Source organism: Bemisia tabaci, chromosome 6, assembly GCF_918797505.1.
Source record: "Bemisia tabaci chromosome 6, PGI_BMITA_v3".
NCBI classification, from domain to species: domain Eukaryota; kingdom Metazoa; phylum Arthropoda; class Insecta; order Hemiptera; family Aleyrodidae; genus Bemisia; species Bemisia tabaci.
Genome location: NC_092798.1, coordinates 33,224,470 through 33,247,499, shown reverse-complemented (window position 1 = coordinate 33,247,499; position 23,030 = coordinate 33,224,470). Strand labels below are relative to the sequence as shown.

The 23,030-nt window shown below is 40.2% G+C and overlaps 2 protein-coding genes across 6 annotated transcripts in view; one reads left to right on the top strand and one right to left on the bottom strand.

Moving 5' to 3' along the window:
- Window positions 1–3,115, bottom strand: part of LOC140224873 (alkaline phosphatase-like) — a 51,568-nt gene extending 48,453 nt beyond the window's left edge. Inside the window, exons 1-2 of one of the 3 annotated variants that reach the window (XM_072301782.1) lie at window positions 2,632–3,115; window positions 13–325 (exon numbers count right to left, since the gene is read on the bottom strand). In XM_072301782.1, the coding sequence (XP_072157883.1) occupies window positions 13–88 (76 nt within the window). In that variant the 5' untranslated portion in view covers window positions 89–325; window positions 2,632–3,115. The remainder of the gene's footprint in view (window positions 1–12; window positions 326–2,631) is intronic. The other 2 variants (XM_072301780.1, XM_072301781.1) reach the window with 2 other exon arrangements.
- LOC109042662 (Dpr-interacting protein beta) overlaps window positions 1–23,030 on the top strand; it is a 404,914-nt gene that overhangs the window by 251,475 nt on the left and 130,409 nt on the right. The gene's annotated exons all lie outside the window — the stretch shown is intronic.

Here is a 23,030-nt window from a genome sequence, read left to right as displayed (position 1 = left end):
GAATCGGGTTACCTGGTTGGGCGTAAGTGGCGGTGTCCAAGTCGGCGACGAGGAACAAGCACAGCAACAACGTAGCCTCAGAGCCCATGGCCAACTAACGAGCCGCCAATTACGGACGGTGTCTTCGGGTCCGATTCGCGACTGTCCACGCTGTCGTCACCGTCGCCGTTGTCGTCGTCGTCCGACGTCCAGTCGCGTCTTGCCGTCCTCGCCGCGTCCCGCAAATCAGGCGCCCATCCCGGAGGTTACGGGTTTCGCGCTTGTGATCGCCCGGTCTCGTACCCGGTGTAATTCGGATTCGTGTCCTCGAGCGTCCTCTGGGTCCCTGTTGGAAAATGAAGTCGGATTTCAAGTAGAATTTTCAAATGACAGGATTGGATATTATTTCATAAAGGGCCTGTTGCAAACTCATGCTATAGCAAAAATAAGAGTTGTAACTCATTGAAAGTGTCTCAAAAATCACGATGGGCACATTGGCAAAGTCTGAAATGCACTCCTCACTTCATATTTTGCATAAGTGATACTACGGAGATTGTGAAGTTAGGAGTGCATTTCAGAGTTTGCCGATGCGCTTATCGTGATTTTTGAGACATTATTCATACGAAACAACTCGTATTTTTGCACTAGCAAAAGTTTGTAAAATGCCTATTTGTAACGGTGCAATATCTAGCTTTTTTAGCAAATACACATTTTCGTCGATAGGAGGCCAGAAATTGTTTTTCAAATTGCAGTATGTAATTGCACATGGAGAAACTAACGGTACACAAGTTTTCTCTGAACTTAGCCTGAAATTGTAGTTTCAAATTGCAAAATTTAGTCCTATTCGTTGTTTTTCAGACGAAGGAACGTCATAGGTCCAAAATTATAATACTGTTTGTTTCACTAAGTTAGGACTGATTCACTTCTGTTCAAAATTTTGTTGATTTTTTGCGTGTAACGATAAGAAAACCCAGTGAACTTTTTCATTAGAAACTTTGATCAGTTTCACAGGAAAAACTCAATTTAAGAGTGGAAATTATACAATGCTTAATTGTGTTAAGTTCTTTGGAAGCCAATACAAAGTGCACTAAGAAAGGTACCACGTGGCATAGTTTCCTTTTTGAAATGTACCTTGATACAAGCTTGTAGCCAAATAGTATTTAATGTTTATTGTGACGTTTCGTTCCCCTCATGGGGACATTTTCAGGCAGGCTGCACTCATAACACTTAGCACATAACACTCCAAACTATTTTTAAAATCAGGTTTAGTGCCTACAAGAGTTGAAATATTATGAAATGCTGAAATTTACGATTGTGCACGCGGAAAAATTATTTCTCTTCTATAATATCATCGCAAGACCTAGACTAAGTATTAAAGTTGTATGCCATTTTAAGGGTAGTATGTGGTGCGCAACGTTTGGCTTTGTGAGTTTCTTAGGATTTTCATTGCTAATATCCGAATGCATTTTTACTGAACCAACTGTAATTGAACATGTCATTTCTTAGGATGTATCCAAACCACTCCAGTGAAAAAAACCAGCCAACTTTGTGCATGCATACAGTTGAATCATCACATGCATCGCATGATTAGCTGTTTTCGCGGAAAAGCCCGAGAAGACCCAACTTTGAATACCAAATACCACCCGTGCCATGTGGTGCAACTTCGACTGCGAGTCTAAACCTCAAAGTTTCGAGTCTGTATGAGTTTCTTAACATTTTAACTAGATTGGTGACCTACTCGGCTGAGGTGGCTGTAGTTTGATCAGATCTTCTTAATTTGGATACCTGCTCTTCGACACTTGCTACTTAATCTTCAATGATTCCTAATCTGTTACCTATTAACCCTTGCCATATCTCTGTACATACTTGATGGATTTCCCATCAGCGTGTCATGATAAAAATTCTAAGTTGATTGGAGGTAAGAGGTCGACTGTAATCGTGTTTCAATACTCATTGAAACCCTCCTGGAATACATCATCCTCTTCATTCAATAAGAAACTTCCGCAATCTTCATGAACACACCAAAAGTATTTTGCACCTTCGACAAGTATATCTAGGTAAGGGTCTCCTCTTCTAATAATTTCAATTTGCAAACTTGTCAAGACTCGGAAGTGCACTCATAGAATTCGCTAATTGTTTTTATTGTGATTTTCCGTGCACTGTTGCGTAACTCTTGTTAAAAAGAAATTTATTAATTCCAGCCGTTACAATACATCTAGTTTACAGTCAACCACAGTAAGTGTGTAACGGAATCTGTGTACGGTAGACTGTGCAACGTGCTCACACTGTGCAGTGCAGTTCCTTGCCAGGAGCAAATTAGTGTTTTAGAATTTTTTATTGTTTCCTCGATTTCGGTCGTTGTTTTCTCCTTTTCTTTGCACAGATTTTCTATCCCCCCACAAAGCGCCATGTGTCGCTCAGTGTTTCAATTTTTATTTTGGAAAGTCAGAAGACCAATAACAGTGAATAGTTTATTAAACAATCAACCATTAGACTCAACAATAGCTGTGTAACAGTGGTACTGATTCGAACTGCCTCCATAAACTAAAAACTACGGTAGCTTAAAAAAATGAGGCATTTAAAGTGACATATTAGATAACTGAGGCCGTAATTTTACTCTAAAACAAACCAATGTCTACGTAGGATACTCACTCTTAATTATTTGGTTGTTCCTCAAAGAATATGTGTGTTGTTCGGGTTGGAATCAATTACTAGTTTTCAGAAAATAATTTGTGTTCAGGATATCACTCACTGACCTAGAACGATAGTTTTCGTGATCCTCCGTTGAGTTTTACAGAAACGAATGTATGGTTAACCTGGACGAACACAGACCGTGAGAATGCGACACTTTTTTTAGTTAATTCCGAATACTTTAAATGTTCTGAGATCTTAAAGTTTTCACTATGTAAACTTGGGAAATAGTTGAACTCGAAAGCAAGTGCTTTTGACGGTGCGCCGTCCGAATTTCGCGGCTCGGCGCTTTTGCCGAGCTTTTTATCGGGGGCTGGGGCCGACCGGTGAACCCGCGAGATTAAGGGCCGCCCGATGCGAGTTAAGTCGCTCCGATTACGAGATTAAGTCGCGAGCACCACCGGCTTATCGCGAGTGATTTTCGACACCGCTCAACTTTAGCACCTGATTCGGCCGCACGGGCGAGGGGTAGCGGCGCGGGACGATGCTGGGTACCGCTTGGTGGGAGAAGAGGTGTCTGAAGGTCCCCCCGTGTCGTTGCACCAATTTTTGCAACTGTAGCCGCGAGCGTGGCTCTTCCCCACGTGCCGCCCCGAGTTTTAATCATTCGTGCACATTTTAACTGACTTGCGCAGATTTAAGCTAGTTTAGAGACAGATTCATTACTTAACGCGCATCACTTACACTTTTAAAAATCGAGGAGTGAATTCGGTGCTGGAGTCCATTTGCCCAAGCGTAAATCACGCATGAAGAGTAGATTCCGCTCCGTGATAGTGAAAGTAAATCCGTAAGGAGAATGGATTCCGCTCTGCATTCCTGTCTTCGTGGGGTTCTAGGCGCTACATAGACTCCAGTACAGGGTTCAACCCCCCCCCCCCCCCCAATTTTTAACTGTGTAAGCTGTTATGGGCTCATTTATCCAGCACCCCCCTCACCTCCCCAAAATTATTCAATTTAATTCAATAATTATATTATTCAGATAATATTTTAATAATTCATGATTGTCAAAGTTTTGTCACTTTTATATCTGACACTTTTCGAAAACGGAACTCGCGATAGATAATTTCAAATCTTCGAGAGAATATTATTTTAACCTAGAATATTATTTTAACCTATTGCCATACGTTGCTGAGATTCTTAAATCGCGTATCTTAGTTTTCGAAGTCTAAGACTTCTGGTCATATTTTATTTTTTAAATGGGAAACTACTCAACATCAGTTCGATGAAAGTTTTGTGAGTTTACTGCCCTGCGAGAAAAAAAATTCCGATCAAATTTAAAAGAATTTTATTGATTTGTTCTCCCGTTAAATAATAAATTGGATTTCGAAATTTTAAAGCGCCGTAAATCTGACACATGGTTTGGGAGTTTTTCCGTCAAATAGCTGTATGCCGTAAAGACCTCTCTACCGCTGGATGCTCATAAGATCATACATCCTAATTTGCAGCTTAATCCACGTTGATCGCTCTTCCTTGTTCTGCTTCGATCTGCTGTGGGTAGTTTAACGGTTTGCGGCTATAAAACACCTCGTTAGTATTTCTAAGTTGGCTGCTTCCTTGAAATCTATCTTTACATAGTCCTTGATAAACTCTAGAGACACGTTGCTATGTGTATTGCCGGCAATCAACCTGGTGGCTGCTCGAATTTTTTCAATGATACAGCAACTCAATTTGTCGCCGCAAAATTATTTATTTATTTATTATACAAAACGGGCAAGTTGCCCAATTACAAAAGTAATTAACAAAAAAGAGCAAAACAGCTGAACAAATGATAGACTCTACTGACAAATAAAACAAAACAAACAAAAGTACAATACAATGAATATAACTAATAGGGAACATAGTATTTCAAAACGTAGTCCTTGACCCTAGACTTAAACAGGTTCGTCTCCAGACTTGCATCAGCTAGCCCAGGCGACAGTAGGTTCCACCGCCTCTTTACTCTGACAACCACCGAGTGGAAACGGTAAGAAGTCCTAGCGGGGTTGTCAAATAAAGGACGGGCAACTCTCAGGGAGTAGTTGACCTCCCTCACCTGAAACAGCTGAGACAGATCCGGAGCCGAAATATGACCTCCAAGGACTCTGAACGCCAAAGCGAGGTCATAGGTATGATGCCTAGACTCCAACGTTGGGACGTTCAAAGCCCCAGAGATCTTACTATAATCGTGGTCATATATGGACATGGGTCTATTTAACTTAAATGACAAAAAACGAAGCACATGGTGCTGGACGGATTCGATTTTATCCCACCCTTGGCGTGTATGAGGAGACCATATTGGAGATGCGTACGTTAGAATTGGCATAACGATGGATTTATACAGGTAGAGGATTGTACCAACTCGAAAATGCGCAGAAACTCTACGGATAAAGCCAAAAAGTCTAAGAGCCTCAAGGGTAACTAAATTAATAAATTTAAGGGTAACTAAATTAATTTCCCCCAAAAATTTTCCTTGCGTTTTATAAATATTTTAGGAGAGGAACAAAGTTGGGAGTGAAGAACCTCATCACTAGAAATTGAGGTTTTTTCATGGTACCTATTCCATCTTATGGTTGAGAAACTTGTTTTTATGTGAAAGTCCGATCAAAGTGTCATAGTGATGCCATTTTAACAATTTATGAAATACACGTTGAATGAGTACGGAATTGATACGGCTCTGTGGATTGGCATCGTGATCTTCAAGGGTTTTTAGTCCCACCTTTGGCAGATCGCCTAATTATTTTCTCGTGAACATTATTTGATACTCAAACGAAAATTTCTATTCCTTAAATAAAGTACAAAAAGACCTTCCATCCTGCAGTCAAATTTACCACCCTATCCAAGCCTCTAGGAACTCCACTGTTAGTGATCCTTTAATTGTCTTAACATGTTTCGCTGAGTTAATTCTTTAATTAACTCTTTATTTTTACGTTTCATTATTCTGTAGCAGTAAAAACTCTAAATAATTGTCACATTTTGTTAGAAGTGGCGTGACTAATATACCAATAGGTATATTGTGCCTTACAATCATAATCAAGGGTTTGTCAAATTCGAGGTTATCTACATTCACAATGTAGAGGACCCAATCAAAAACACCGTCATATTAAAGGGAAGCGTTCCAACCAAATCAGATGAGTCTATAAATAGAGCGTGACCCCGGTAACTTTAACCGAGCATGTAATTGCATTATCAGCTTCGATCGGCTGATTCATGTTTGTGCAGTGGATTCATTTGCGAGCACCTTTCGCTGTTGTTGCTTCTATCGATTCCATTCGGATTCCGGCCACGGAACCCTTTCAACTCAAATGATTGCGTGCAGCCGTCACTAGAGGTTAACCAAATATGGCGGGAACTTACGAAAATAAAAGCAAATCCATCTGTTTATTAAACCGTCATCCGTATGACGCTTTCGACAACTGATGTGCTCATCGGAGGTCTTGGTTTCATTGGGAATGAGTATCCCTCAAAAACGCCATGAATTCCAAGATCGGTTCCTAAAGCACGACTTAAGGTCGTATGCATTGTCGTTTTTTTTAAGAGCTTTTCCGGCGGACCTTCCATGATTTACTTGGAAATGGTAAAAAATTGTCATCACTAAAATTACAAATTCCTGGAAGAAAAACTTTGCTAGTTTTCAAGTTTCATGGTAGGTCTGGGCCTATTTCGAAGTTGGTGACAATTTTCTATTCTACTTTTTAATTTTTTCTCATTTTGTCTAGCATTTAGTGGTTAATTATTTTCGTAATCAGTAAGGATCTTTTCCTGCATTTTTATTTTCGAATCTCTCTCAAGGCCTGAAAGGAATGACTTTGCCATGAACACCGGTGCCGGACACGGGAGCTGTCAGCAATAGATTTCGGGTGCAGATTGCAAAACGACGGTGGTGGCGCGACTGCGGATTGCACAGGAGTTAGGGCGCTCCGCGAGAATATTATGAACAATACCTATATGAAGCGTGTGGCTCATTTTAGAACTTTGACTTTTAGAAGTTTTCTTGACCGGACTGCGGGCCGAACGCTGCCTTTTTTTAACGGTATATTACAGAGAAGTGCAGGTAAAGGGGAATTATGTCGATATAAAAGAAGGGGCAGTGGACTGATTAATCGGAATAACTGGTCAAACAGTGGTTGCCCATTTTTGAGAGTGATTCTTTTCGCTCTATAAATGTTTTTACTTTTTTCTTTAGGCCTTGTCTCCACGGGCCGTTTCACGAGATTTGTCCCAGCGTTAAATTCCACTAACGAAGTTGAGAAAAATATTGAGTTAATCAATATTTTTCCCAGTACCAAGTATGGTACTTGTACCTCTAGGACCCACTGAGAGGAGAGGAAGAAGTGAAACGAATTGTGCGATATTTAATTCATTACTCCATTGTTAATGTTCGTTTCGTTAAAATAATGTGTATAATTGTCAACTGAGTGCAATTAGTATTTTAATCCCGGTTAAATACTCGACTTTATCTAATTTATCTTCTCGCGCAAACTAGTCGCAGGACTGTATGAGCCCCGTCCCATGGAGACGGTAACTGGGAAAAATCCCGGAAGTTTCATTCCTGCGATTCGAACTTGGGACGAATCCTATGAAAACGTCCCGTGGAGACAAGGCCTTACCTTTCTCCTCTTGTATTTTAATCCCCCTAAGTTGAGAAAATGACAATTCTATATCTACCAGCAATCCCCCCCCCCCCCAATCACGTCATCGGGACACCCATCAAGGACGCCATAGACTCATCCGTTGATGACGTCATGGAGGCACCTGTCGATGACGTCGATGGAAACGAGTCTCGTTGATGACGTCATGGAGTCATCCTTGGATGACGTCTTGATAATGGCATTTTGAGGTCACATCCAGGGTACCAGTTGATGGTGACGTTACAACACAAACCATAATTCATGTATATACATTTATTGCTAATTAGTTTTTGATGAGTCAATATTTTCTAAATTTCTAATTTTTAATAAATTTTCCGCTTCATATATAAAACCTACTTTAGCATGTACCTACAGCATCAACTTGTTTTGAATCCCCCGCCACCTCTTTTTAAAAGTCAGAGAGTTTTTAGAATCTTGTCCATCTGTATTACAGGTCGTCAATTTTTACAGCCCACAAGCTGTTCGTTGGTTCCTCAGATGTCCGATTCAATTTAGAGATTCAATTCTTCAATCCCGCGGCCAAAATTTGTTTACATCATACGAGCGCCCTAACTCCTGTGCAATCCGCAGTCGCGCCACCCGTCGTTTCGCAATCTGTAGTGCACCCGAAATCTATTGCTGACAGCTCCCGTGTCCGGCACCGCATGAACACGGGAAAAAATGTGACACAGGTTATCCCCTCAAATTGTGATGCTACCCTAATTTGTCGGATAATGTCGACGTTTTGAATTAGTTGTGGTACTACCGTAATTCAAGTTGAGGTAGTCCTGCAACATTTGTGTAAGTAACCTGCGATGTACTGGGTTACTACCAAAATTACTTGGAAATGCCCATATAATCCAGCAACCTCTGATTTTAGGTTGATTTTAGTAGATTTTTCAGCAACACCATTTAAAAAAAAAAAAAAAAAAAAAAAAAAAAAAAAAAAAAAAAAAATTGGATATAGCTAAAGTGTTAGATTTGGATCATTAATAAGGCACTTCTTATTTGCACATAAAATTGTTTATTTTATTTACCTACCTGTTCTGTCCGTAAAGCTTTGTTGAAGGCTCGATGCAAGCTTCGGCCTTGAGGAAAGGTGTTTTTTAAGGAATGACTATGTGTCGACCCTGGCAATGAATATCCTCTTTGTCGCTATGCACTTTTTATCATCATCATCATCAGTCAAGGGATTCATCAAAACTCAGGTTTTCGTTTGAGTTGCGGAAGCAGTGGAGGGGTCATAGAATCGGTTCACCCCCTTTTAATCGCGCTAATGATAAAGCTCTGTTAAATTCGTCGATGCACTCATATCAGGTAGGGTCGAACGTGTTCCACTCGGGGCCAGGGATCGCTTCGATCGACCACACTCTGCTGCCAGCCGTGATTCCTTGCGAGGATGCCGCAAAACCATGATGCAGTCTCATATCGTTGGGAGATATGGGAGGAAGTATTTTCAATGATGCACTATTCATTGGAAACCCAAATGAGTATGTTTGGCTGGCTCTATGCGGCTTGTTTTCCGTGGTAGCAAGAATCATAAATGCACTCGCTACTAGTAGAGTAGTACCTACAGTATGTTGCATCCAAGAGAGAAACTGCCTCTAATTGATTCAGTTGAGTATGGTTTAGCAACATCATTATCATTAGATATGGTTGATAACACCTTGGCTAAATCCAACCACATCTGACTTTCATGATGGCGATGTTGCAGGCAAGTAGTAAAACTCTAGTGTAGTTTTTTATGCTTTCACAAAGACCTCGTGAATTTCCAATATTTTGGGACTAAACATCCATCAAAATACATATTGTCTCTGTATTTTCCGTCTAAACATGCCCCTCATTTCTCTTCAATTTTTTTTCTTCTTTTTAGCGGCTCTGGTGCTTGCACTAGAGCTGCTATTCCGGACGGTCCCAGCTGGGGAGTATCAATGCAGCATGTTACATTGTAGAGACCGCGCGTTGGTTGATGGGAATCGGCGCCATTTTCGGCTATGTTCCTTGTCATGACTTTATTTTATTGCATACTGTTTTATTGTTAGTCAATGCTATGTTGTGTATTGTATTTTTGGAATCATGGTGATACAGTCAACAATTCAAAACTTGTTTGTGCTTTTATCTCGTGATGGAAAAAATGTACTTTACGTTCAAAATTTGAAAATTTGAATTTTAAAGTTTTCGCGGTTAAGGAAGCTTTAACCACTGGGTTGGAGCTTCCTAGTCATTTACTCGATATCAGCTGATAGCAAACAAAGGTTACCAGGGAAACCGTAAACGTCTAACAACTATCGTGGCCATTGGGGCGATTATTGAAATGATATCGACTGTATGTCGCCGCTTACGACAGGACATAGCCCTATCTTAACTGTGTAATATATCGCAATTCGATATTGTTTTGATTTTTAAAAGGAGCAATTCATTCATACAGTTCCGATTAGTTTTGGCGAACGGGCCCTTAACCTACGGCACTCGGCTCATGGGAATTTTTTAACTCTAAATTTTTTAACCTAACTCTTCCATTCCGGGAACATATTTATTGAAAACGGCGACTTTTTCAACAGTCCTATTTTTATCTACAACATCTAAGTGGCCCTTCATAATCATTTAATTTTGGCCCCTGGCCAGAAAAAGGTTCGGAAATTGCAGTGATTTTGCCGAAAATGCTGAAGTAAGTAAATTTGGGCATTTTTTTTCCTTCTTCAAACTCTGTGGAGAAGCACTTCTCCTCCAGTACATCTATTTTTTTACTTATCTCTCGCAAGGTACATTTACAGAAGGTGTGTTCCAGTATTAACAGTTCAGATTCGTGGTTTTTTTATTATAACGCTTATTTCGGAAAGCAATTATTACATTGTTCAATTCTACTGACTTTCAACACTCGATTATACTCCCGGCAAATTCTGCAGCAGCGTTTCAAATGTTGACTCTAATGCTTCCAACAGCCATCCGATGTCTAAGGGTTTATTCCTAGATTTAGGGATTTTCCGGAATTTCCAGGGATTTAGGGATTTTTCAGGAAATCTAGGGATTTTTTTTTGATGAGGTAAAGTTACCAAAAATCAACTTTTTAACCTCAATTCTAGCTTCGACAATCGAAAACATTTTTTCATCTATATTTTGTAGGCCTTTTTGGCAACACTATTTTCCCCGCAAATAAGCCGGAAATTAAAACGATTGCGTCCTTCGATGTACTTGACATTCAACTGCATTCAACCTGTTAATAATAAGAAATCAACTAATATTCTTTCATTTTATTGGTCTGGATTAGCACTGCTTTCAGAGAGCGCCAAAATTCAAACGAGCCAATCAGATTTAAATATTGCAAATCGCTACATCGAATGACATCATGATTCTTCATAAAAAATGGCGCTTTTTGCAAAATCTAGGGATTTTTTAAGTATATTTGAGCAAATCTGGGGATTTAGGGATTTTTAGCGAAATCTAGGCATTTTTTTTCTTCCCCGCTAGGGATTTAATATCGGAAGACTGGCTTCCAGTATCGTAGCGTTGATCGTCGCTGATGTCGAAATGGAACCTAATGCCGGACTTACTGTAACACCTCCATTCCTCAATTCCGGTGAGGAATACGTCTCTACCCTTAACTCAATATAAATATACAAATTGATAAGTGAGTGCTTTAGTCTCCTGAAAACAGAATTGCGAAACTTAAAATTGGAGAAAAATGATGAGTAAATGAAAAAATGGAACCAATTGATGGGATATGTCGCATGCCATTCTGACACAAAATATGGCGTCTATCGAATCACCTTAACTAAATAAAATAACCAAATTTTCAACTCTCAAACTATCAACTATCAACTATCAAATTTCAAACTATCAAAATTTCCAACAATGACAAAAATGATTGTAATATACCTATAATGTAATGAAATATACACGCTCTAATCATTTAATTTGTATTACCTTTATGTTATGTACCTACATGTTATACTATTTTTCTAATAAATTTTGCCAACATGCTTTTCAATTCAGTCTACAACATTTCATTCCGACGTGGCAATAATGATTTATAATGCCCCTAATCCATTAAAATGAATTACAATAGTAATGCCGCATTATAATGTCGTATTATACATCGCAACGATTCATGTCCTACTGATTATTGATTATTGTAAGATGAATTCTGTTTTCTCTGATTGTATGTTTCATACGTGCGAAGCAAGTACGGGTCACTAGAAACGTGGTTCGTACGGGTGGCTGATGAAATTGATCTTCGAATACCTTTTGATGAGCTAGGGAAATGGAACCATCTGCATCTCATGGACAATAAATAGTTGCCGTAATTAAGGTCATCCCGTGATTAAGGTGCCGTGATTTAAGTCATAAATTCTTCATCTAATTCTTGATTCATCTCCAAAATGTCTGCTAAAGCTTTCATGCGCTTCTCCTTGTATGCATGAATGAGCAAATTGGGTATCGAACAAGCGGACACTTTTTGAAAATTTAGATGATTCTGGACAATATCGTACAGAAGTCCACGAGCTGCAGATAGAACCATTACCTCTAGCTCATCAAAAGTTATTCGAAGATCATTCAACAACCTCTTTGACAAGTTGCAAAAACTTTTCGTTAACAATAGTGTCACACGGTACTAGGAATATTTACTATTTAACGAACCTTATATTTCCCTGACTTAGTCCTAAATTATAGAAGTATGCGTTACTTTTCCAGCAATCCAAAAAAACAATTATACAAAAAACCAATTCCTACACTTTCAGATATAAAAATGCAAATTTTTTGCAGCCTCGCTAAACGACTTATCAACCAGAGATTTTTTAGGAAGCGGACCTCCAAAGAGCTTTCAAAATTAAAAGTATACAACAAGTGATAATGCCATGTATTCGCCATATCAAAGCCCAATACACATTTATACACCGGCTACGTAAATCTGCTAAGTTACAAAACATGAATCGACAGTTGTCGGATTGTACATCAATGACAAAATGTGTCTAGGCCCTCATTCTTGACTACAACTACTGCCCCCAGAGCCGCTCTCCGACGCCAATGCGTTGGAGCTTCCTGCTTGTTTTTCACTACAAATACCACACAAGTGGTAATCCTTGCGCTTCCAGTTAGAGCCCCTCTCCCCTCCGTCCCTACCCATGTACCAGCCCAAGGCAACCGTTGTTTGAGACCATCAAACTCGGGTCGCCTAGCCGGGAATCGAACCCGGGACCTCCTGATTGTAGAGCCAGCGCTACAACCACTACACCACAGGAGGCTCACAACTTCCCCATCGATATCTTTCATTCCTATGGGACTTTCCCTACTCACCGAACTCGCTCCTTCTCTTATCAGTTCCTTCACCTCAGCTTTCAATAATAATTCCCATTGAGGTAACTTTTTTTTCACTGTCACAAACTCCTTTCTCATTTCATTCATTTTCTCACTCCTCTCTATATCCTTTTTTTCTAGACTAGCCACCTTCTCTTCCAATTTATTCAACCTTCCCTTCAAAATATCATCACCACAACATGCATCACACGCCCAGTACGTATTACTACTTTTAGTTAACAAGTCATAGGCCCTTTTTCCAATTTCTACGGACTTAGCATGGAACCAGAGATCGCACACTTGGCACGCAAGGCCCATATCCTCGTCTCTGACAGAAGCAGTCCCTACATTCAGCTGAGACTGTGCTCATGCTCACTTCTAGACTCTCTTTTACATTGCTACCCTTCCCTCCTTCTTTTTCCATCTGTGCAACTTTTCAAATTGTGTTATTTCTTTTAAAAAGAAATAAAATCCTGCGTATTTTGAGATAAATGGAGGATTTTGAGGACCAGATAAAGTATATTTATCATTGTATTAAGTACATTCTTGCAGAAAATTCTTCCCCTCTTGATCCAAAAACTATTTTTTCAACACATAGCAAAATAATAACACATTCAGTCCAGATAAGAATGTTTGACTATTTGTCCCCGATAGCGGTACTATTTTATGATGTTACAATCCTTCTTTCCATTACTTCTTTTATACTTATTTTCCTCCTGTAATAACTTCCTAGCGTGAATATTACAGTGGGAAGATCCAGCCGATGATTCCTTTTGATCTTGATTAGATGATAATCACCTTGTTTTCCTGATTTGTATTTCTTTAGCGTAGGTGAGAGCTATATTATGATCATGTCGGCTCCCATGCCATTTTCAATGATCCATTAATGTAATCTTTTGATCTTTATCTTGACTCTCACAGTGAGAAAGTGCGGAAAATTTATATTTATCAAATGAAGATTTAACTAAAAAGGGAATATCCCATGTAAGTAATTTTTTTCAGTTTGCAGGTACTAATGATTCTCATGGTTACATTTTTTTGTTATGATTCTAAGTTTCAATCAAGTACATCCCAGAATAACACTTTCAGTCATATCTTGCCTCTGAAATGGCAACCCCGAAGTTTCAAGTTTCCCGAGCGAAGCAGCAACACCGCCGATAAAAGCATTGCTTCCCTCGAACTTTGCGCCCGTAGCTTCTAGTCTGATTATCACGGGTTTAATTCACCCTACGCGACCGTCTTAGAACGGCAGCGTAATTCTACAAGTGCCGAATCGAAATTAAAAGCATTTGCGGAGGGATGTTCGCTCGTAAGGCCCAGGCAGAAAAACGTTGCAAGTTTCCGGGAAAGCAGGAGCCTGGGGGCTTTTCTTACCACTCTTACTGCACAAGCGGTAACAGTTATTTTAAATCGCATAGAGTTGGACGTCCGCGAAATGATGAGTACACAGCAATAATTCCATTGCGGTTAAGTATTGTATCGACATATAATAAATAATAATAAATAATAATTAACCAATCACACATCCGTTATGTTGTAATGATGGCGAATAAAGTGAATTTCCAACCGTTCTTGCGATTATCCGTCTCTAACGGGAATACGATATTATGAAAAAGTAAACAACGTAAGTATGATAACTCTAAAAATGGCATAAGTTCTTCAGCAACTTTTTCAGCAGCATCTTTTTGTCATCTGCAGATATAACAGTGTATGTGACAACGATATGATATTTCATTATTAAAATATGATATGATATTTCATGGTAAAAATAGGTTTGCTGTTTGAAGCCCCAGCTACGCTTTTTCGTAAAATATTCGCACCGGGGTGAAAGAGCTCTTTTCGTGCCTTTAATGTTTGATAATTTAACAATTTTGATCCATTAAATAAATTTAACTGTACTGTCAGTGTAAAATGGCATATTGAGAGTGACAATAATTTATTGTCAGGCATCTTTTTTTGTACAAGTTCGATAAAATTTCGATATTCCATATCAAATCTAAGAGAATGAGACAAACGTAAATAATAAAAAAAGAAACGTAATTAATAAATAAAAGAAGTAAACGAAAATAAAATGACGTCTCTCCTCTCTGCGGCTGTGTTGCTCATGTATTCCTTGAAGCGCCACTATAAATAAGACAAACAGTATCAAGCAAAATATGGGAGTGGAGCAAGGGAAAGCATGCGCGTTGACGAAGGCGCAGAGATACAACTATTCGTGCTTAATGGATGTCCGTGTTGCGTCTACAAAATTGAAGGTGCGAGGCTTGAACGCGTATTACACCGCTGTACGCTGCCATTGAGGTGTCGTTCAGATTTGGGGGAAAGTTAAACAAGAGAGGTCCAACTACGTATCTCCTATCTTTGCCGTGTTTCCCACACTTAATCGTCAGCCAACTTCATCTGACGATGCGCTGAATCAAAAAAAGAATTCTTGGGATATTCTTTTGGTTTTAGGTGTCGTTTCCAGTCGACAAAATTGGCTTATTTTAGTTGCATCCGTATTGATTGTACTTAAAGTCTGCATTTTTACTGAAAGAAACCTTGTTTTTCATTGTCAAGTCTAAATTTAAAAAAAAAAAAAATCGATAGGGAAACAACGTTTCTCTAATTCTAAAAAACCCAATTTTGTCGACAAGAAACGATGTTTAAGCTCAATGTCAAACTAATATCTCAAGAAATTTTTTTTCAGGGTGCCGAATTTTCTCTGGTGTTCTACTTTTTAAACAGGAAACAAGCAAAACTGAAACATTAAATTTGACGCGAGCGTTAATTCTTTGTAAAGAGAAACGGCGGTGGATCAAGGTTCCTGTTCTTGCTATATAGCTCGTGAGAAAATGATACAGCGTGAAATGTAGGTATCCTGTGCACGTAAGTGTTTTTTCAGATGAGCCAGAATTTATAGGTCCAAATTGCAAAATGCAGTCCAAATATCACCCTTCAATTTTGATATCTGTCATCCGTGTCACGCTGTCTAAAATCCGGCGCCACCGCTTCGCAGAAAGCGTGCATCGGTCGAGTTTCATAACTCGCGCAAGGGAGATGCACTCGGCTCGGGGCGAAATGAAGCGTATCCCTCATCGCGGGTTTCCCGTCTTTTCGCCACGGTTCCCATCCCTGCTCCAGCGTGGCGTTTTCATTTTTTAAAAGGGGCGCGGGTCGGGCGCCCACAATGCCGCGGCCACGGCCCTCCGCGGCCTCATAAATCCGAGTGACACTCGACTCGCCCGCCATTGTGGGCCCCCCTTTGTAATTATCGCACGCATCTTCGTGCTCGCGCCCCAGCTCCCGAGGTGTTGAGCGGTACTCGCGTAAATGCGCTTCCAGGACTAATTTCCAAGCCGCTTTCCTCGAGATCCTCGAAATTAGTAACGGAGATTAAATGAATCCGTTAAAACAATAAAGTGATTGGTGGTCAAGGTGTCTACAAGTCCGGAAAGTCCAGAAATAGGACTGTTTTTTTAAGGGTGGTCCGGAAGTACTGAAAAGGTCCGGAATTTTGTGTTTTATTTGTCGCAATTTGAGGGAGAAATACAAATTTTTGTAAGTTTTCGAATTCCGTCAATCGGAGGTACTGAAAAAGTACCGAATTTTCAAAGTTCAAGCACTCAACTCGCCAGCCATTGTGGGCCCCCCTTTGTAATTATGTCACGCATCTTCGTGCTCGCGCCCTAGCTCCCGAGGTGTTGAGCGGTACTCACGTAAATGCGCTTCCCGGACCAATTCCGAAGCCGCTTTCCTCGAGATCCTCGAAATAATTAGTAATTGTGATTAAATGAATCCGTGAAAACCCTAAAGTGATGGTGGTCAGGGTGTCTAAAAGTCCGGAATTTCCGTAAAATCCAGATATAGGACTGTTATTTTAAGGGCGGTCCGGAAGTACTGAAAAGGTCCGGAATTTCGTGTCATATTTGTCGCAATTTGAGGGAGAAATTCAAATTTCTGAAAGTTTACGAATTCCGTCAATCGGAGATACTGAAAAAGTACCGAATTTTTCTGGTGATGAGGTACTGAATTTCTTTGAATTAATGTAATGAAAAAGTACTAATTTTTTGCCACCCTATTTTAGTAGATACCCTAGTGGCTCTTCACTTGAAGAACAACAATGAAGTTCTGCTGGTTCCGATTATATACGTGTGAATCCTCCTGATGGAGAACTTACACAACCAAAGCTGGCAGACGAATAAGTGTGAGCAACAAAGTTAAAGATATGAGAGATGTAGTCGGACCTCTTTTTCTTCAACTTTCCCCCCAAATTAGAGAGCAATACGCGTTCTAGCCTCGCACCTTCAATTTTGTGGACGCAACACGGACATCCATCAAGCACGAATAGTTGTATCTCTGCGCCGTCGTCAACTTGCACGCTTTCCCTTGCTCTATTCTATTCCCATATTTTGCTTCATATACTGTTTGACTAATTTGTGGTGACGCTTCGAGGGCTATGTGAGCAACACAGCCAAAGAAAAGTGAAATGTCACCAAGACTATTTTTTTTTCTCCTTTCGCTTGTCTCATTATCATAGTTTCGATACACCATTTTACATTGACATCAATGTGTATTTTATAATATTCCAAATCCTCTTTATTAAGAACTCGTACAACCAATATTGGCGAACTAATATCAGCACCGCTCATCCAATTATTATCGTACAAATTCTCTGTAATGAGAACTTGCAAAACAATAGTTAACCAACAATTACTGTCACGTTTAATATGCCATTTTACACTGATAGCACACCTTCTGCAGCATGAAAGCCTCCATACGCAAATCTTCGTTAGCCTGTTTTAGTAGACACCCTGAATATATTAAATCACTTTCATTATGTGTGAGGGGTTTCGTGCGAGCTCCAGGAACATCATTTTGTGCAACGAACTAAATGAATAAATAAACTGTTCAATCCCGGTTTCCGGTATAAAATTCGCATCGTTACGACAGCGTCGGCTGTTGAATCTTTTTCCGATACCGCTGAAAGTTTTTGCCCGAATTCACCGAACCCGGACGCTCCTCAGCAATGCGACCGGCCGACAGGCGGGAAAAAACCCCGCGAAACAGCCACGGCCCGATGAGTAATGCGGGGTGCAGTGACAGAAGCCAGAGCGCTGCGGCCGGAACGAGCGCGCGGGGTAAGAAGCCGGCGGAAAAAAGGGGGCCGGCTGAGTTATTAAGGGTCGTAACCGATTATATTTACACCCTCCCGAAGCAATAATGATATTTTCGTAGGCAAAACAAACACTATCCGTGTGTACCCGTATGTCGGCGAGTCCGAGTCCGGAGTCTGCACAGACTCCCGTTCAACGCACTCACTTGCAACGCACCGTTGCCGGGTGACCCTTCTCGCGCTTTCGGAGTCGTCGCTGCAATGTACTTTGTTAATGTTACATTTTACTTGCACTTGCGGACGCCGATGCTGCGAATTGAATCAGTGAGAACGAAAACACACCAACTCGGTAACTCGAAAATGCTCAGTTTTGGTTAAAGGCAGTCAATTTTCATAAAGGTCATTGAAGTTAGCGCATCAGTTTCAACTTGAACCTTTAAAATGTCATTTAGTACCTGTCTTTCGGCACCAAACACATTTTTTCGTAGACTAACTTCTTCACTCACTGTGCAGTTTTGTGTATGTACTGATTATTTGCATTTTTCCGAGTGTGTGTTTTCATTGTCACTGATTTTGGTTCAGCTCGCTTTTCAACGAGCCCCCTTATTTGATAATTTTAAGAATCGTTTAGAAAATAGAAAGTCTATCCAACGAAGGTCTCTATGTTTTTTCGAAAAGCTCTGTATTTTCCATTTTCAAAAGGTTGTTGAACAGCGTAATGCAGAATGGGACACAGATTGTTCAGCAACCTTTAGGTGGGTGATTTCCAACTTGATGAAGGTATATGTAACATCTCTGATCATGTTATTTGCGTTAAGCCGTTGTCAATGGCATGATTTGAAATTGCGAACTTAAAATCTCGATCTCGAGTTAGGCAGGCGATTCGCAATGTGCACGACGTCCTAAATGGTGACAAGTTCTTGAGAGGTAATTCAAAATCTCGGATTGTTGGGGAATATTGCTGCGTTTTTTGCACAGCACGGTTTAGAAGTTAGTCTGACAGCAATCACGGCGAACGATTTGCTATCGGCCTTTCTAGTGGATAGAAACATCAGTCTGTGGGTCATTAAACCTCCCCTTAATAATTGTCGATGCTTCCTTACCGTGGTCAGTCAATCCTCACTGGTCATTCAGATATCTGAATTGCTCATTCACTTACTTCGTCCTCCAGTGAAAGAAAACTTAATGTCCTCATGTAGACCTAAACTTAACGGAACATTATCACTACTGTATACAATGAGAGGATCTCACATCAGTGAATTTGTATGTTTTCCTGGCAAATGCATTGTGGCGGTATACGTAAAACGAACGAAACCATGCATGGAACCTTCGGTACAAATGAAGCAATTTTAAACTTATTATTGGAAAATTTTGAAGTTTCCTGGAAAATCATATTGAGTATTTGCCGGATTATGACCTCGCTCGGCAGAATATAGCGATGCCGGCGATATGGGGCAACGCCGAGCCTCCAGAATCCTAAATAACGGAGTGTGCACAGCGCGGCAGTGCTGAACAGCGATACGGCAATATAATATGCCCGTTTTGTCAGCGAGCATTGGAATGTGCAACTCATAGGTTTGCGGCACAGTATAAATACTAGGAGAATGTTGGCCAACTTTGCCATATTAATGACGCGTCTAGCGGCCAACATTATTAACCCGCCGAACTCGGCCCGCTCCACCCCCCTCCTCTTAGCCTTTCGCCATGCATCCATTCCCCCATTCCCTTTGAGCAACCCCCTAACTCGAGGCCCACCTCCCACCCTCGGCGGCCGGTTCGGATGCAAATGCTACAGGGTGTCGCAGGATAACCAACAGCAAGAGTGTGTAAATCACAAATGAATAGTATGATATCAATTTTTGGAACAAAATGATACCTTCTTGTTATCCTTGATCTCCTGGTTGTTTAATTGACTTTTATTGGACCCTTGAGCGATGATATGCTTTCATTGCCTTCCATTTTGGTTTATTCTGGAAGGTTCCGAGGAAATTTGATATTTTGGCAACTTTTTCTTTTTTATCAGGATTCATAATCATTTTTGAATTTTTCTTTTATCCTCTTGTTATTTCTGATCTCTTACTTGTTTTATTGACCTTTTTTGGATTGAAAATATAAATATTCCCATAAAAAGAAATAATTCAACTTAGAAATCAGGAAGAAAGAAAAGGTAAAACAATTTTTCAAAGTGTTTCATGAATCCTGATAAAAAAGGAAAAGTTAACAAAATAATATGATAATATATCAACGGCGCTCAATTTGTCAATTAATGGCACAAACATACTAAGAAACAATCTTCATAGACAACGAACAGAACACTAGTTTTTGTTGGTTTTTATTCTCTCATTATTACTATTATTTTTTTATATTAAATTATAATATTTATCGACGTATAGTTGTAAAATTGGTTCTGAGGAACCTGATTTTAAAGTATGATTTTCATCAAAGCCCTTTGTACTCGCAAACTTTTCTCGCTAATCTGTTTTAAGTTGACATTCAATTAAAACATCCACGAATTGGTTTTTCTGGATCAGAGTGAAGTTCAGTTTCATAAATTAGTGAATTTTCAAATCACGTTCTTGAAGGAGGAACACGTGACACTTGTGCGAAAATCGAATTTTTGCCCAATGAGACGAATTTCACAAGTTGCCGAAACGCACAAATCCCGGTGGGGAGCAATGAAAACAAACTTAAGTACATATGCGCATGATTAGATAGTCTAAATCCAGCGCTACTTTAATCGTTAAGCCTACTTCAGCACTTGAAGTCGGGTTATTGATAGGAAGCGCATCTTGAAAATTCGTCTTGCCTCTCGTTATGTAACATCTATGCCGAACCGTTCACTGGTGCTTTATTCATAATTTGGTGCAATCGCTCTCGTATTGGTCGGCGTGGATTGCACTCGTTCGTGACATAATCGTGTCGGAAAACAAAAGTGGGATCCAACAATGTTTTATCGATTGAGGCAGAGTAGCCGATGAATACGGTGAAGTTGTAAGCCTGCAATATTACGCTGAGTTTTTACAAATGATTTCAAACAGGAATGAAAATATGTGAAATCACCGCATTTTCAAAGAGGAATGGGTCAGTTGCGCTATGGTCACAGAATTGTGTTTTCATGCTTGATTCTTGTAGATGAGCTTTTAAATATTAAGATCTGTCCTAACGACAATTTTCAACGTTCAATATTAACCGAGAAATCGCCCTTTGAAAAGTCGAGTTTTTGATGTCATCCACCGCGGTAGTGATAACCTTGGCTCCTTTCATCTTGCTTTCATCAGTCAGGGAGACACATATTGGCACTGGTTACTCAACGTGAAACTCGGATGAAAGCAAGGTGGAATTAACCAAGGATGTCAGTGCCGCAGTGAATGACGTCATAAACCCGAGTTTTCAAACGGCTATATCTGGGTAAATATTGAACGAAGATAGTTGCGGTTTGGACAGATCTTATTATTTTTAGCTTACCTAAAAGAATTATGCATCAAAACACGATTCTGTGACCAGCGCAACTGGCTCATCGCCATTTCTGCCTCATTCTTGGAAGGCACCCATCCCCATCTGCCTAGGGAAACTAATATTGTACAGACCCAAAATCAGCTCAATTTAAAGCTGAAACAAAGAAGAGAATGCATTTTCCAAGTTGAATTATTAGAAAAGTTTACTCAACGGAGTTTCATTCACAGGTTCCCCCCAGGAGCTTCAGTTCTTGTGCTCAATAGTGACCCACATATCAACCACAGGAGAAGTGTATTTTCTGAGCGTCAGATATCAATCTTGTGGTAACTTCAGTTTAGTGAAGGTGGAAGGCTCTGAAAGTGGAGGTACTGGAGGTACTTTAGTAACTGCGCTCATAGACGTAGCTTTGTCGTGTAACCTCCAATATTTGAAGTGGTCGCAGGTGAACCGTGACGATTCGCTGCATTTAGAATTTCCTTTTTCTCCCAGAATACATATAAACCAATCAAGGAAGAAGGATCATTTGAGATTATGGTGATTTGTACCGACCCAAAATCAGCGTAATTTACAGTCGGAAGCTGAAACAAAAAGTTGAATGTATTTTCTCAGTTGAAACATTATTAGAACGGGTCGCTCCACGGTCGCAGGTGATCCATATCTGAAATATTGAGTTGAAATTCCTTCATTTTGCAAGGATAGAATCAAAGAAAGTATGTTCGGTAAAAAAAAAAAAAAAAGAAAAACTTGTCAAGGGGCTTATGGATGATTCAAATCAGACAGAATTTCTTTACAAATATTAGGGGGTATAGAAATGGAATGGGCCAGTAGACAAGGTAAGAAGTTAGAAATTCCGGTAAGAACGCAAACTAATAGTTGGAATGTCACTCCCATTAAAATCAAGACAGGAAGTCAATACGACCCAGACTGGTGTCTCTTTGTTTATCGTAAAATCACCTTATTTAAGAGTTGCACTGCTCCTCCTACCCTTCGTGATTGGGAGACTAAGGACCTTTCACAATACACGCCCGCTTTTCTGCGGTACGAAGAAACAACGCTGTATGAACTTTCGCGAATTGCCAAGTTTCTTTCGCTTAAATGTTCAATTTTAAGGAAAGTTATTAGTATTTTCCCGTGAAATCGCCAACAAATATATCCGTAAGACTAGAAGATATATATGCATGAGTTAACCAGGAAATTTGACAACGCCTGGAGGTTTATACGGTTTTTTTCTTTAGCATGACAGTACAGAAAGTCATTATAGCCGTTTTTGATGGACACATGATGCATACGAGGATTGAGGGGTCTTTGCATCCTGTTCTTTATCATCAATTTGTCGAGACTGAAATGTCTAACCGAAGATCAAGTAGTATTCCTAAGTTCCTCTAGGAACATACAGATATGTGATAACGGTACTCATAATCGGTCATCACCCTATTTGGCCAGAACATTGACTGTCTCCTGCACGGACATACGGAACACACAGAAACTGGAACATGCACCCGGTACGTCTCCTGCACATACGGAAGTTCCTATAGGAAAAGACAGAAATATGACAACTGTAACACATAATCGGTCATCACCGTATTTGGCTAGAATATTGAATGTCTCATGCACGTACGGAAATCCGACTCTGTCTTTTTTCGCGCGTATTCTTGGATCCGTCCAAAATATACTCCCCAGCACAACTGTACCGAATGCCGTCATGTGTGTCGGCCGTGAAGGGCTGCTCCGAGGGAGAGGGGTGTCCCTTTGGGCCGTCGGGCGAAGACAGCGGGAAGTCGGATCGATGACACCTCTTATTCCGTCTCTCGGCGGAGTGTGCCCGCGTCGAGCAGGTGAGGCCCGCTAAACGCCTCGGCCCGAGAGAGTGTCTTGACGCGCGCTCCCTGCCTCTCCGCCGCCGCTCG